Raw genomic sequence first — 14,657 nt, forward strand, 5'->3', positions numbered from 1 at the left:
TCGTTAAGGAGCACCAGCATGGCGGAGAACACTAGCCGCGAGGTTAGGTTAGTGGCCGGAGAAGGTGAAATGGGGACGGTGGCTGCGGCCGCCGCTGCGACGAGGAGTATCGCGGAGGGGACAGTTAGCGCGGCGGACAAAGGGCCGAAGCAGGCGTCACACCACGAAAGTCAAGCGGACGCGGCATCCAAGTTCCGGCCCATCGAGGCCAAGCAGGCGCCGGCGTTCGAGGAGGCCTCGCGGAGGGAACGAGTGAAAGCACTCAAAAGAGCGTTGCCTGTAGGAAATCGGCGAGGTACTTGGCAGCGAAAAAGGACGAGGCACGTCGATGGCGCTACTTTAGAGGGAGGGCAAGCGCCACGGTCAGCATCGATAAACGCTCGTGATGGGCCAGAGGTCGTGTTAGTTAGGCGAGATGAAGGCGCAGGCGTAGGGGAATCGTCTGCCGCGGCCGGAGGTGGCCCTGAGACGGCTAGGCCTAGGCAGTCCGGCGATGGCGCTCGGGTAACTCTGAAGGGTCTCATTGAGCGGACAACCGGCGCTGGGGGAAAACGCGCGAGGGGGGGGCCGAGAAAACCCCAACCCGTTCAGTCCAAAGAGACTACGAACGCGGCCGGACAAGTGCCTCGCTCAGGTGAAGGCGGGTTGCACGTCGTTAAGGAGCCCTCCGTTCAGCCAGTCCGACCTAGAGAGACGGAAAACAGAACAGCGAATCTGCAGTCCTCCGGACGTTCGTCACCGCGACCATCACGCGAGGTCGCAGCGGAAGAACAAGATCGGCCGAGACGAGACAAGGCGGCAGCGAGACCGTCGCAGCCCGTGGAACGGAGAAAGAGAATGGGCCAGCCCGATCGAGACCGGCCCCCGGCGAAACGTACTCGAGGCGGCCTTTGGAGGCAGAGGAGAAGGGAGTTGCAGGAGGAGGATTTGGCCAGCGTCCTACGTTGCCTTGAAGAGGAATTCGCCGTAAAGGAAAGGCTGTCCAACGAGCAAACCTGGTGCACGCCCGTACCGCACGAGAGGAAGGTGTCGACGGTGCGAGGTTTCTATCGGGCCTTCCACGACGTAGACACGCTGCCGATACGGACGTGCATACTATGCTACCGGAAGCGCACGGCAAGAGAGCTAAGGGAGATGGCATGGGACCAGTGGATGTCGAGTCCCACCGTCAAGGGCGGTCGCTCGCCGTTTGCGTGCCGGAGTTGCTTCCGCGAGGGCGAGTCAGTCCTGGTCTGCGAGGAGTGTTCTCGACGCTTGGCGCGCGGGGTGTTGTCGCCGGCGGCTCAACTCCATAGCCGTCTCGGTTGTGAGCACGTGTTCCCCGATGAGCTCAAGGGCCTTACGCCGGTGGAGGAGAAGCTGATCGCGCTGAACTCATGTTATGGGTTCGTCACAAGATACAGTGTCTCAGGCGGCCAGAAGCAGACGTTGAGATATCCCAAGCACGTCAAGGGCCACATCACGGTGTTCCCGAACAACGTGCAAGAGCTGGTGACGAACGTCCTGCCACACTCTCTCTTGCAGGTAATGGACGAGATCCACGTCTCGTGGCAAGGGGCGGCAAGGCCGACACCGAGCGACTTGTCGAGTCTCCTGTCGGTGAGGCGGCGAGTTGTCGAGAGGGCCCTCGTCTGGTTGAGGAGGAACAACCCACACTACGCCGGGATCGAGATCGACGCGGCGGAGATGGAGAGCTGGGGAGACTCGGCCCACGGGGTGCCGCCGTTGGTGTACGAGCGCCTGGAGCGGGACGAGCCGTCGGCGTGGGAGAAGACGCGGACGGCGCACGTCGTGCCGCCCACGGAGCGGGCCATGGACGACGAGGGGGCGGTGGAGATCGAAGAAGTCCTCGCCATGCTCAACCAAGGGGAAAGCACGACGAGTCGCGAGGCCGGCGAGCCAGAGGCGGGCGAGGTGGGCGAGGTGCGTGGTCGGAGCTGCGGTGAGGCCGATGACGATGCGAAGACGATCAACGAGGTGACCTCATCCGGAATGTTTGCGTTGGACGGGCCGCCCGACGTCGCCGACGTCGACAAATTGCGGTTCGCTTACGATGCCGTTCGCGAAGGCGCAGCCGACGGCGGCACGGGCCCGAGAACGTGGGTGGAAACCTCGGCAAGGGGGCAGCCAGGGCACGCCGATGGTTCTGAGCCGTACATCCACATTCGCCGCGCGGACGAATTCGCCGACTCGCTCGAAGCTTGCTTCTTCGCGAAGACCTTTCCCACACTGTTGCCATTTGGCATCGGAGGGCCGCGACCGGTCGAAGAAGCGACCGTACCGTTGGGCAGAGGCTCCGCCAACACGCGCGAGGTAGAGGCCGGGACGCGGGACCTCCTGTCGTCTCGGAACATGAGCCTTCGGACGTGGGCAGACACGGTGCTGCGACGCCACGGCGGCCGGTTCGCGACGCACCACATCTTCGCGTTCCTCGTCTTCAACATGGGCGTGCGGTCGAGGAACCGTCGCGTCAGCATGCTGAGCGTGACGAGGAAGAACTTCCGCAGGGTGGAGCGCATCGTACGGTCGCTGACCGCGGACAGATTGGCGGCAGCTAGAGCCGAGCTGGAGAGCACAGGCAAGACGACCGACGACGGCGTGAAGGAGCTCCTGAGGAGCCTCTCGCTATACGGGTATCGCCAGCCCATGTCCAGGGAGCTCCGTCTCAGCATGCGGCATAAGATCCTGGCGCTCATCGTCCGTTACGGCGTGCCCGCGATCTGGATCACGATCAACCCAAACGACATTACGAACCCGGTGAAGCTCCGTTTGGCAGCGCACCGCGCGCGTGACCCCGAAGCCGCCGAGGAGTTCCTGCGAGGCATCGACGCGTCATTCAAACGAGCGCGGCTATCCGTCTCCGACCCGATGAGCTCAGCCATCTTCTTCCACCGGGAGATGACGCTGTTCTTCAAGCATTATGTCAACGCAGGGGGGGAGTCGATCTTCGGGCGCATCAGCCAGTACTATGGCGCCGTGGAGACCAACGAGCGAGGATCCCTTCACGTCCACGGGCTGCTCTGGCTACACGGGAACGCGCACCTGAGCTCGATGCTTGCCGACTCGCACGGGGAAGAGCAAGCGGCATACCGCGAGCGAATCGTCCGCTACGTCGATAGCGTCTTCTGCGAGGTAAAACGGCGGGCCGTCGCAGGGCAAAGAGGACGCAGGCTGACACGGAAACTCGGACTTAGACCAGGCAGGGTTCTGCGCCGTGCGGGCGGAGCGTTCGGTGACGTCTGATATCTCATCTCTGCTAAACAGTTCCGAGCAGTTCTCGGCATCATTCGAAGAGGAAGCCAACTTCTGCGCCGGCGCGACGCAGATCCACACCCATAGCCCGACATGCGTCAAGTACTCCCTGGGCAACAGGGGACGAAAGGGCGACCTCTGTCGCTTCAAGGCGCCATGGAAGCTGGTCGAGGATACGGCCTTCTCATCGGACGGCGTGCTGCGGATCCGCAGGACACATCCCATGGTGAACCGTTGGAACAAGGCCATCGCCGTGGGGCTCCGCCACAACCATGACATTTCCTTTATAGCGACCCAGCGGAAGACCATGGCGCTCGTCTACTACGTCACGAACTACGCGACCAAGGTGGAGGACCCGACGTGGAAGCGCATCGCCGCCGCCGCGGAGCTGCTGCCCGTTGTCTCGGCCGGTGGCCAGCCGACCACCGGGGATGACGCCAGAGGTGGCGTCGTCGGCGACGACGACGGAACCAAAAACAAGACGCGGCAGTTTCTGATGAGAGTGGCGAACCGCGTGTTCACGGAGCGGGCGCTGTCGCAAGTCGAGGTCATCGCCCATCTCCTCGGGTACCCGAGCGAGTTCACGAGCAGCAGCGCCTGGGCGTACCTGAACGCGTCGGTGCTCTACTGGCACGTCTCGCGACGGTGGCGACACCTTCGGCAGGAGAGCGGCACCGCGGTCGCCGACGTGTCCGTAGACGAGTCGGTCGTCGTAGAAGAAGCGGGCGAGCGGATCAGCTTCGCCGAGGCGTACCACCATCGGGGAAACGTCCTACGAGGCCTGTGCCTATACGACTATGTGTCGCTTGTTAGACTCCAACGCATCGGCAGGGAAGGGTGCGCCGGTTCCTGGGGGGAGGTGCCGTTCGAGAGCGGCTGGGTGGCCGGTAAGGACTGGGTGCAGGTGTTAAGGCGGCCGGGAAAGCACGCCGTTGTCTGCCTTGACGGCTACCTAAGTAAGGATTTCGAGCAGGACGACGAGGAATCAGGTTATCGCAGGTAAGTCAGGTAAGTGCGGTAAACGGCCGGCTGAGGAGGGGTCGCGACGCGCGGGAGCTTACTGTGCTGTCGCAGAGCAGCCGTGCAGCATCTTGCCCTGTTTGTGCCGTGGGAGGCCTTTCTCGGCGAAGAGCGAGGCGACATCAATGAGATATGGAGGCGGGCGCGAGAGCAGCTTCCGCCGAGAACCTCCTGCCTCGTCGACAACGTTCAACTGCTCCGGCGGTCCGCCGAGGACGCAAAGCGAGACGCCAAGCAGTGGGCGGCCTCGGGCGGCGACGGGGATCCCGCCGGAGCACTCGGCGAGGGGGAGGGGGGAGGGCCACACCCGGCGGACCACGACGCGGCCTCGGCGTACGAGGCCGACAACGCCGAAAACGCAACGCGACTAATCGACGTTGTCAGAAGCGCGGTCGGGGCAGGCCAGATCACGGCGGGATCGCGCGAGCTTTCGGGAATGATACAGCAGCTGTGCCGCTTCCAGCAATCGGCGCTGGCCTCGACGGCTGAGCTCCAGGCCGCCATCGTGGCCGAACGGGGCGGGAGGCACATCGACATGCCGGGGCAGGTGTTTTCCGGGGCCGCGGTGCCTCCGCAGGACCAGGTCAAGGCCATCAAGTCGCAGCAGACATGCGCCTCCAGAGAAAGGGTGAAAATGATTCAGAGCATACAAAGCATGGCACCGGCCCACGGCACCGATCGCGGCGCAGCGGAGCGGAGCGTGCTGACCGGTTTCGGGGAGGAAGACGTGCAGATGACGCGAGCGGAAGCCGAGGAGACGGCAGGTAACGCGGAGGCCGGAATGGAAGTCCGCCTCGGCCCGTCGACCTCCTTCGTCGAGGCCGGGAAAGGCTTGACAACGCGGCTGACGCTGAACAGGAAACAGGCGATCGCCTTCTCCATAATATGCCGCCACCTGGACTCGATGCGGCAAGGAGACGGAGGCGACGTCAGCCAGCTCTGCCAGTTCGTCGGCGGCGAGGGCGGCACCGGCAAGTCGCGCGTCGTCGAAGCCCTCGTAGGCCTCTTCGCCGCGAAGGGCCTCTCGCATCGCCTGCTGATAACGGCGACGTCGGGGACCGCCGCGGCGCGGGTCAACGGCATCACCATCCACTCCGCCTGCGGCTTCACCAAGGACCAAGGGCCGGGCGCAAACACGGCGAACGACTTCGACGGGGTGCGGTTGCCGAAGCAGGCGGAGCGGTTCGTCAACGGCCAGTCCCGGATGGACTGGCAGGACAAGGACGTGCTCGTCATCGACGAGGTGAGCATGCTCGGCTCGCGGACGCTGCACGCCGTCAACGAGCGGCTCTGCCAGCTGCGCGGGTCGCAGCGGGATTTCGGGGGGATCCCCGTCGTGCTCTTCTGCGGAGACTTCCACCAGTTCCGGCCGGTCCAGGAGAGGTCGATCCTGCTGCCGAGCGCGGCCGTCTCGTGGGACGAGGACGACTCGTTCAGGGCCGAGCAGCGCCACCAGCACGACAAGGCGCACGGGCTGTGGAAGAGGTTCACGACGGTCGTCATGCTGGACGAGCAGATGCGCGCCGCCGGCGACCCGGAGCTGCAGAGGCTACTGCGGCGGATCCGGCAGGGCGTGCAGGACCGCTCGGACCTGGACCTCCTCAACTCGAGGTGCCACCGGGAAGGCAGGCGGATCCCGTGGGAAACGGGCATCACGGTGGTGACGCCGCTCAACAGGAACCGGTGGAACCTCAACATGGAGGCCAGCCTGGCGTTCCAGACCCAGCAGCGGTCGACGCTGCGCATCTTCCTCTCCGAGCACAAGTGGAAGGACGGCCTGCCGACCGAGGAAGAGGCCGTCATGATGCTGAACCAGGGCGACGATAGTGCGATCCCGGTGCCGGCCGTCTTCATGTTCGTGCCCGGGATGCCGGTCGTCGTGAACCACAACACCCACCAGGGGCTGAAGCTGGTGAACGGCGCCAGCTACACGGCGGCGGAGGTCATCATCGACAAGGCGTACCCGGGGCATCGGATCTCGGCCGACACGACGATCCACTTCGGGCCGCCGGCGGCGATTATACTGGGGTCGGAGACGACCAAGGACTTCCACTTCGTCGGGATGCCGCCCGGGACGATCCTCCTGACGCCCATGAGCGTCAGGATCCAGCGGAAGCGGAAGCGACCGTGGCAGCAGAACGACGTCAGCCGCAAGGGCCCGCCGTGCGCCGCCGCCTTCGCGTGCACGGATTACAAGGTGCAGGGAGGGACACTGGAGCGCGTGGCGCTCGAGCTGCGAGGGACGAGGACTACAAACGTCGGCGGACGCGCCGTCCCGTCGCAGTGCGACCCGTACAGCCTGTACGTGCAGCTGTCGCGGTGCCCGACGCTGGACGGCATCATGCTCGTGTCGAAGGCGCGAGAGAGGGACCTGGTGGGAAACCGGGTCCCCGGGGAGATGACCGCAGCACAAGCGAGACTGGAGGAACTAAGCGACAGAACCGTCCGGGAGGCGCTGCGCTGGCTCGGCGACGAGGTCGAAGGCGCGGATTTAGGGGGAAGCCCTCCGCAGACAATGATGAGGTCGTTAAGGTCGGAGGCGGAGGTGGGCGGGAACGGTCGACGAGGTGTATATCGCGTCTGCAAGGCGTTTGGCACGAGTAGCAGGTCGATCTCCATAGCCATCATCGCCTTGGGTTGTCACGTATACTCGGATGAACTCGGCGAGTGTAAGGTGGTGCTTATTGGACATGTACCTGCATATATCGCTCACTCGACTTCCTACCGTCCATGCTCGAGGTCTCATGGGCCCGCGACGGCGACCGGGCACAGCCGAAACAGCAATTCGTGGACGTTCTTTTCTTTGCGGAGTAGTAGAATTCAATCGTGCGCTCCGCCGGCGGGGGTTTTGATCTGGCATCGTTCAGATTTCACTGGGCTTTCAAATAATGATAGGGAATTCGACTGAGCACGTCAATTCCGCCGTGCGATGGCTTGTGGTGGGGGAAAACGAGGTTGAGGTGCTTGAATCGCTTCCATATAACAGTCCTTCGGACTGAATAAAAGATCTTGACTCAGGCCAAAAATCCATGACAGAATCCTCAGGCCATTTGGTCGAGGACCGTACCGATTAGGTATAGCCTGGTTCGATGCCTGAGGCACGACCTTAATGGCCTGAGCTTGCTGAGGTAAGCCATTTGCTCGAGGAGTGCATGTGACTTACCGATTAGGTATAACGTAATCCACCCCCTTCCCGGTCAGACCCCCTACTCGGTCAAAAATTCCCCACCGACTAGACCCGCACCTTACGCGAGACAAACGGAGCACAATACCACGACATATTTACTCCAAGAGACAAGTAACTCGATTAGGACTATCTATTACACGTACGGGCAGTGTGTTCAAAAGACCTGCACTTACTACACCGTGGTGGTGCACGCTGTCTTGGGACACTCAGCTCTTCTATAAGTCGTTGGTCCCGCTCCCTTCTTCCCGCCGTCGCTTGGCCCGCTCATCTTCCTTTGCTCTCTGTTTCTTGACCCGCTCCTCTTCCTTTTCTCGCCGTAGCTTGAACCATTCCTCGTTCTCTTGTCGCCGTCGCTCGGCCCGCTCTTCTCCTTCTTGTCGTCGCTTGGCCTCCTCGTCCTTCTCTCGCCGGCGCTTAGTCCTCTCCTCTTCTTCCACTCTCCGTCGCTTAACCCGCTCTTCTTCTTCTTCTCTCCGTTGCTTTATCCTAACCGTGCCCTCTGCAACCGATAGAGTACCGCCGTCGCCAATGTATTCACGGCGCTGTTCTTTCTCTGCTTTCGCCGCTGGTTTTCTGACCGAAGTTGCCGGTTTTCGTCGGCAAGGAGGGCGGCGCTGTGCATGGCCATTTGACATCCTTTGATAAGCTGGTTGATAGCTTGTGAAACTGGCGAGTCTGTATTTTGTGGCCGGCGTTGAAGAAGCCTTTCGGCGTGAGTGGTAAGCTGGTTGACGTTATGCGGAGTCTTGGCTGCTTCCAGGCTCTTGTTGGGACTTGGAGTATTCTTGTCGCCGTGATCGTTACCGACTTTGTCAACCTGAACTTGTAACCGCGATAATACTCTGTTTGGGTCAAACGGAAAAAGGCCTGTTGCCATAAATCCGCTTCGGATATTCGACGGCGAAAGTGCTTGTCGGCGAGTGTAACGGGCTGAGCCCGTGGGTCTCGGCTCCGCTCTCGACAAGACCCACCGGAGCTCCGCTTATAAGCTCGTGCCATCTTCGAGAGCTTTCCTTTCTTTCTTTTCTTCTTCTTTTCTCCTTAGCTTTAGGATACTCGTCGCAGTCGCTCAGCTAGTTGTCAACACACTCAGTTGAGACCGTTACATTATCCTAAAGCTCCGCTTTCATCGTTAAAGCCTTTGATCACAATCAATTGGCAGCGCTGTTCAGTTCCCTTTGTGGGTACGCGGAGTGGCAGTAGCTTGGGCAATCCTGTGTGGAACGCCCGCGACGAAAGTGCGTGTGTGTACGGCGCCAAAGCCAGCTTGGCTCGCGTCGCGTAGCTCTCATCTCCCGAGCAAAGGACGTGGAGCGTCAATCTGCTCTCCGTACGGCGTGCGGTTGAGCGAGAAGTACGTGATTGCTGCTTGGCTCCCAGTGTGGACGGCAGCAGCTGGACTAGAAGCCCTGTGCAGAACGTCCAGCCGTGTAGGAAGGAGCCTTCGAGGCGTTGATAGCGTTCGACCGTTGTCGAGATATCCCTTCCGTATCAGACTTGCTGTGTGATCAAGTCGCCCTCAGTCCTGAGAGACGAGGAGAAAATCTTCAGTCATGGAGGCAATCGATTCCCAGCAAGGTTCTTTTGAGCCTCAATCGATGATGCAAGCCCTGGCTGCAGTGATGGACAAACTAGAAAGTGTGTGTGCAAGCCAAGAGGCCGAACGCGAAGAGATGCGATCGCAGATCCGAATCCTCCAAACAGCCGTCTCAACTCCGACTCCGGCAAATGAACCAGTCGCTCCTATCGAACCGATGTCCGACAACACGCCTCAATCGATCGAGACATCCGAAAGAATCCCATCAAAGAGGGTAAAACCAACCTTGCCTGATCCGCCGAAATTCGATGGAACCAGGAAAAACTTCCGTCCCTGGTTCTTAGAGATGAAAGCGAAATTGGCTGTGGACCGACAGGCATTCGACAATAAAGAAGCACTCTTCGCCTATGTGTACTCCCGGTTGGCGGGAACAGCCCAGAACATGGCCGCTGCTTATTACGAACAGGGCGGTATCGATGGTGCTCGCTCCCCAGATCTGTTTCTCGACTACTTGAACCGTCGGTACGGGGACCCGAACGCAAAGGCACGAGCACTGGATCGACTTCGATCGTTGAAGCAGAAGCCTGATGAGAGTTTCGCCAGTTTCTTCCCAAAGTTCGAGAAAGAGCTTGCCGATAGTGGCGGTGGCGAGTGGGCCGACGTGGTGCAAATCAATTACTTGGAAGGAGCAATTAATAATAGGCTCAAGTCGAGTCTCGTCAGTGCCGTCAGTCTCCCGAAGGATTTCAACAGCTACGCCGAGCTACTCTTGACGATTGGCTCGCGCCTAGATAGCCTCAATTTCCACCAACGACAACAAGGCCGCGAGCAGAGGTCAAGAAAGGAGTATGGTCGTTTATCCGAACCGCTCGAGTCCCGACAAAAGCCCCCGTCACCCGGATCGCCAACCACGTCGTCCCCGTCCGATGATCAGATGGATTGGGAACCCGTGAAAGCAAATCGGTTGATAAACGGCAGGAGGGCCCCGGAGGAAAAGCAATTTGTTCCGTTGGAGGAGCGCAAATGTTACGAGTGCGGGAAGCTTGGCCATCTTGCGGCCAAGTGTCCCGGAAGAGCGGCGGCAGCAGAGAGTCAAGGTCCGTGTCGAAGAGAAGACAAGAAGCTCGAGCAAAGCACCAAGAGCCCGCGGAGAGTTCTAGCGGGGATACCTCCGATGACCATTCGGAAAACGAGTAGCTCCTGACGAAAATCGCCGTCAGGAGCGCGCAAAGGCTGAGGCGGAATGGGCAACTCAGAAGGACGAGATGGACTGTGAAGGCCTCTACGTAAATTTCGGTATCAATCGAGAGTATTTCACCACGGCCTTCGTTGACTGTGGTTGCCTGTGTTATGGGACCATCAGTGAGCGCCTTGCCCGCAAGCTTCACCTGCCGCGTATTCCGATTAAACCTCGAGCGTTGGAGCAGGTCAACACATTCTCACCCGAGGCCATCTGTGCCGTGACCTACTTCGACTTCGATATCGACGGGTACCAGAAGAAAAGAGCTTTTTTCTACGTTGTGCGAGACCAGACCGATCCTGTGATTCTGGGCAAGAAGTGGTTGAACCAGGAGGATGTCACCTTGCGATTATCGCAGAACCTCTTGCATATCGGGACGCACGACCATTGGGTGAAAGGCCGAGACCCGAAGGAGGAGGAACGGTGCAACATACGAGGACAGGCGGCGTTCGTGTTCGCCGGAATGGTTCGCCGAGCAAGAAAGTTCAAGCATCGAGACGATGGAGTGCGGATCTTCGCCGCAAGCCTGAAAGACATTGAGAAGGCATTGACTCCGAGGAAGAAGTCAGACCCGAGAGAAGCTGCCCCGTCACTACCACGAGTACCTATCCGTCTTCGACCGCGACCAAGCGGACCAACTCCCACCGCGTCGTCCGGGGTGTGATCACAAGATTCAGTTAGAGAGAGTCCTGATGACAAGGAGAAAGAACCGCCGTGGGGACCATTGTACGGCATGTCACGAGAAGAGCTCATTGTTCTGCGAAAGACTCTCACTGAGCTACTCGACAAGGGTTTCATTCGAGCAAGTAGTTCTCCAGCGTCAGCACCAGTTTTGTTCGTGAGGAAGCCCGGTGGTGGTCTGCGCTTTTGCGTGGACTATCGAGGATTGAATGCGATCACCAAGAAAGACCGATATCCCTTGCCGTTGATCGAGGAAACTTTGCGGTCGCTGTCCAAGGCCAAGTGGCTCACCAAACTTGACGTTATCGCAGCATTTCACAAGATTCGCGTCGAGGAGGAGACGAGTGGAAGACAGCATTCAGAACACGTTACGGACTCTACGAATGGCTTGTCACGCCATTCGGGTTGACGGGTGCTCCGCAACGTTTCAGCGTTACATAAACCACACGTTGCGAGATTTCCTCGACGAGTTCTGTTCCGCTTACATTGACGACATCTTGATCTACTCGAGCGGTTCGCTCGCAGATCATCGCAACAAAGTCAGGCAGGTCCTTGCTCGACTGCGAGATGCAGGCCTGCAGATTGATATCGACAAGTGTGACTTTGAGGCAAAGAGTGTCAAGTACCTGGGCTTCATCGTCGAAGCCGGGAAAGGTATCCGCGTGGACCCGGAGAAGGTGCAGGCAATTCAGCAGTGGCAGCGACCCCGTTCTGTCAAAGGCGTCAGAAGCTTTCTGGGGTTTGCCAACTATTACCGGCAATTCATTCCCAGATTCTCCAACATCGCCGCGCCTCTAACGGCGTTAACAAAGAAGGATGCGGTGTTTGCGTGGTCGAAGGAGTGCGACAAGGCCTTCGAGGAGTTGAAGGCTCTTCTGACCAGTGCGCCGGTCCTTGCGCAATGGGATCCGGATAGAGAGACGATTGTGGAGACGGATTCATCCGGTTATGTCACAGGAGGGGGCGCTCTCGCAAAAAGGGCGATGACGGCATCATGCGGCCTGTGGCCTTCTTCTCAAAGAAAAACGCACCGGCGGAGTGCAACTACCCAATCCACGATAAAGAGCTGCTGGCGATCATTCGCTGCCTTGAGCATTGGGACGCCGAATTGAGGAGTGTGAAGTCCTTTACCGTTTTGACGGATCATCTCAACCTCCGTTACTTCACCAAGAAGCAGCAACTGAGTGAACGTCAGGCGCGATGGGCTGAGACGCTATCGCGGTACAGCTTCACCATCAAGCATCGACCGGGCAAAGAAGCCGTCGTACCGGACACGCTGTCTCGACGAGAACAGGACATGCCGCACAGCGCCGAAGATGATCGGTTGCAAGGACGACGTGTTCAGCTGCTGCAACGTAACAAGGGTGGCCTGGTGACAAAAGTCAAGAGCGGTTATGTCACCAAGGGCGACACGGATCAACCCGATGACGCAACAACTGACCAAGACGACTCAATCGAAAACCCTTTCTCGGACCCGGAACTGCAGAAGTTATGGGACGAAGGTGTCAAGAAGCACAATCGTTATTGGCTCATCCGAAAGGCCGTACAGCAAGGCGAGAGGCGTCTGCCGTCGCATTGGGGACTGCCCGTGATGCTCTCGGAATGCTCGATTGACGATGGACAGCGGCTCTGCTGGCGAGAGCGAATTTGGGTGCCGAACCACGAACCCTGCGCACGCGGCTTATGCAGGAGACGCATGACTCAACGCTTGCAGGACACCCCGGACGGGACATGCTGAAGTCCTTGTTGAGCCGCAAGTTTTATTGGCCAGGCCTCGATTCAGACGTGCGTCAATTTGTGAGAAATTGTGATGTGTGTGGCCGAAGCAACATTTGGCGAGAGAAGCGTCGCGGTTTATTGAAGCCGCTACCTATTCCAGACAGGATCTGGTCGGAGCTGTCAATTGACTTTGTGACAGACCTGCCACCAACCAAGTCGAACGGTTCGACCAACCTTATGGTCGTGACGGACAGACTGTCCAAAAGTGTCGTTCTTGAGTCATTGAAGGACATCACGGCCGAGACGACGGCCAGAGCATTGCTACGGAACGTGGTGCAACACCATGGCGTGCCGCGCGCGATCGTCACTGACCGTGGCACGCAATTCACCAGTAGACTATGGCAGAGGCTCTGCGAGCTGCTACGCGTGAAGCAAAGATTGTCTACGGCGTGGCATCCGAGACTGACGGTGCAACAGAAAGGGCGAATCAGGAAGTCGAGAGATATCTGAGGATCTTTGCTGCTTATGCTCAGGATAACTGGGAAGAGCTGTTGCCAGCGGCCATGATGGCCATCAACAATCACAACTCGACGTCGACAGGCCTGAGCCCGTTCTTTATCACGCATGGGTATCATGTTGACCCGATACAAGTCAAGGAGAAGTTACGGACGGACGGAAGGTCCCCAGTGACCAGGGCTGAAAGCATTGTGCAACGATTTCGAGAGGCAACGGAATGGGCCCAGGCGGCAATTGCGTCAGCGCAAGAGCAGCAAGAGAAGAACGCCAATTCGCGAAGACAGCCGTCAGACCAGTTCAAGCCTGGAGACAAGGTATGGCTGCGACTTCGCAACATCCGATCCAATCGGCCATCCAAGAAGCTCGATTGGCTGTCGGCCAAGTACACCGTCCTGGAGACCATTGGGTCACACGCGCAGGCTGGACACGCCTCCGGGAATACACAACGTGTTCCACGTGTCGCTCTTACGCTTAGCAGCGGACGATCCGCTACCGTCACAGACGTCGGATGACTACCGCCCACCGGCCATTTTGACGGACGATGGCGAGCTGTGGGAAGTGGAAGAGATTCTGGACAGGAAGAAAGTCGGGAGAGAGTGGAAAGTGTTGGTGAAATGGGTCGGATGGATAGGTCCGACGTGGAGCCAGTCAAGTACGTCGCAGACACAATAGCACTGGCTAGGTATGAAGAAGTTCATGGGAAAGTTGGATCGAAACCACCCCAATCGAAACGATCGAAACGGGGAGGAAGGAGGGGTTATTGTAACGGGCTGAGCCCGTGAGGGTCTCGGCTCCGCTCTCGACAAGACCCACCGGAGCTCCGCTTATAAGCTCGTGCCATCTTCGAGAGCTTTCCTTTCTTTTCTTTTCTTCTTCTTTTCTCCTTAGCTTTAGGATACTCGTCGCAGTCGCTCAGCTAGTTGTCAACACACTCAGTTGAGACCGTTACAGCGAGCGTCTAAGTACATGGGAAGGAAGTCCTGCTTGTCGATATGATGGATCCCAGCGAGCATTTTCTCTTGAACCTTTCGGCCGTATATGGTTTTCAACGGCGAAAAGCACCCGACATCAAGAGGCTGCAAGAGATGTGAGGAATGTGCAGGCATTTGGAGTACTACGATGGAATTGGCCGTACAGTACTTGTCAAATTCCGGCGTGACGTGACTGCCGTGCCCGTCGAGAATAAGAAGTCGATGCGTACCAACCGTACGGCGCCGTGTATTCGGATCAAAGACTTCCTTTAACCAATTCAAAGCAAGGTCGTCGGAAGTCCAGCCATTCTCACTAACGGCGATATGCCAGTCATCGGGCACTCCTGATTCGTACCAGCTTGCTTGGTGTAACTTGCCCTGGAAGATAACCTTCGCCGGTAAAGCCCAACCTTGGCAGTTGATAGACTCGATCACAGTAACCCATTCTCGATTTCCAGGCTGCGTGAGTACTGCCCGACCTCGCCGGTCAGACCGGGTAAGGACTCTCGCCGTTGCAGCGACTCCATTTGAAAC

The 14,657-nt window shown here is 58.9% G+C and overlaps 2 protein-coding genes across 2 annotated transcripts; both read left to right on the forward strand.

Annotated features, from left to right (window-relative positions):
- Positions 1 to 837: 837 nt before the first annotated feature.
- Positions 838 to 7,086, forward strand: HRG_07332 (PIF1-like helicase domain-containing protein; the record flags this gene model as incomplete). Its single annotated transcript, XM_044865803.1, has 4 exons — positions 838 to 3,132; positions 3,200 to 4,251; positions 4,327 to 6,949; positions 7,045 to 7,086. 4 exons carry the CDS (start codon positions 838 to 840, stop codon positions 7,084 to 7,086), a joined length of 6,012 nt encoding a protein of 2,003 aa, XP_044718767.1.
- Positions 7,087 to 10,261: 3,175 nt separating this feature from the next.
- On the forward strand, positions 10,262 to 13,664 carry HRG_07333 (reverse transcriptase (RNA-dependent DNA polymerase) domain-containing protein; the record flags this gene model as incomplete). Its single annotated transcript, XM_044865804.1, has 10 exons — positions 10,262 to 10,702; positions 10,806 to 10,887; positions 10,944 to 11,074; positions 11,141 to 11,284; positions 11,349 to 11,596; positions 11,690 to 11,888; positions 11,939 to 12,611; positions 12,689 to 12,714; positions 12,781 to 12,999; positions 13,170 to 13,664. 10 exons carry the CDS (start codon positions 10,262 to 10,264, stop codon positions 13,662 to 13,664), a joined length of 2,658 nt encoding a protein of 885 aa, XP_044718768.1.
- Between the last annotated feature and the right edge of the window lie 993 nt (positions 13,665 to 14,657).

The sequence above is a fragment of the Hirsutella rhossiliensis genome (genome assembly GCF_020360975.1).
Source record: "Hirsutella rhossiliensis strain HR02 chromosome Unknown scaffold00008, whole genome shotgun sequence".
Lineage (NCBI taxonomy): Eukaryota > Fungi > Ascomycota > Sordariomycetes > Hypocreales > Ophiocordycipitaceae > Hirsutella > Hirsutella rhossiliensis.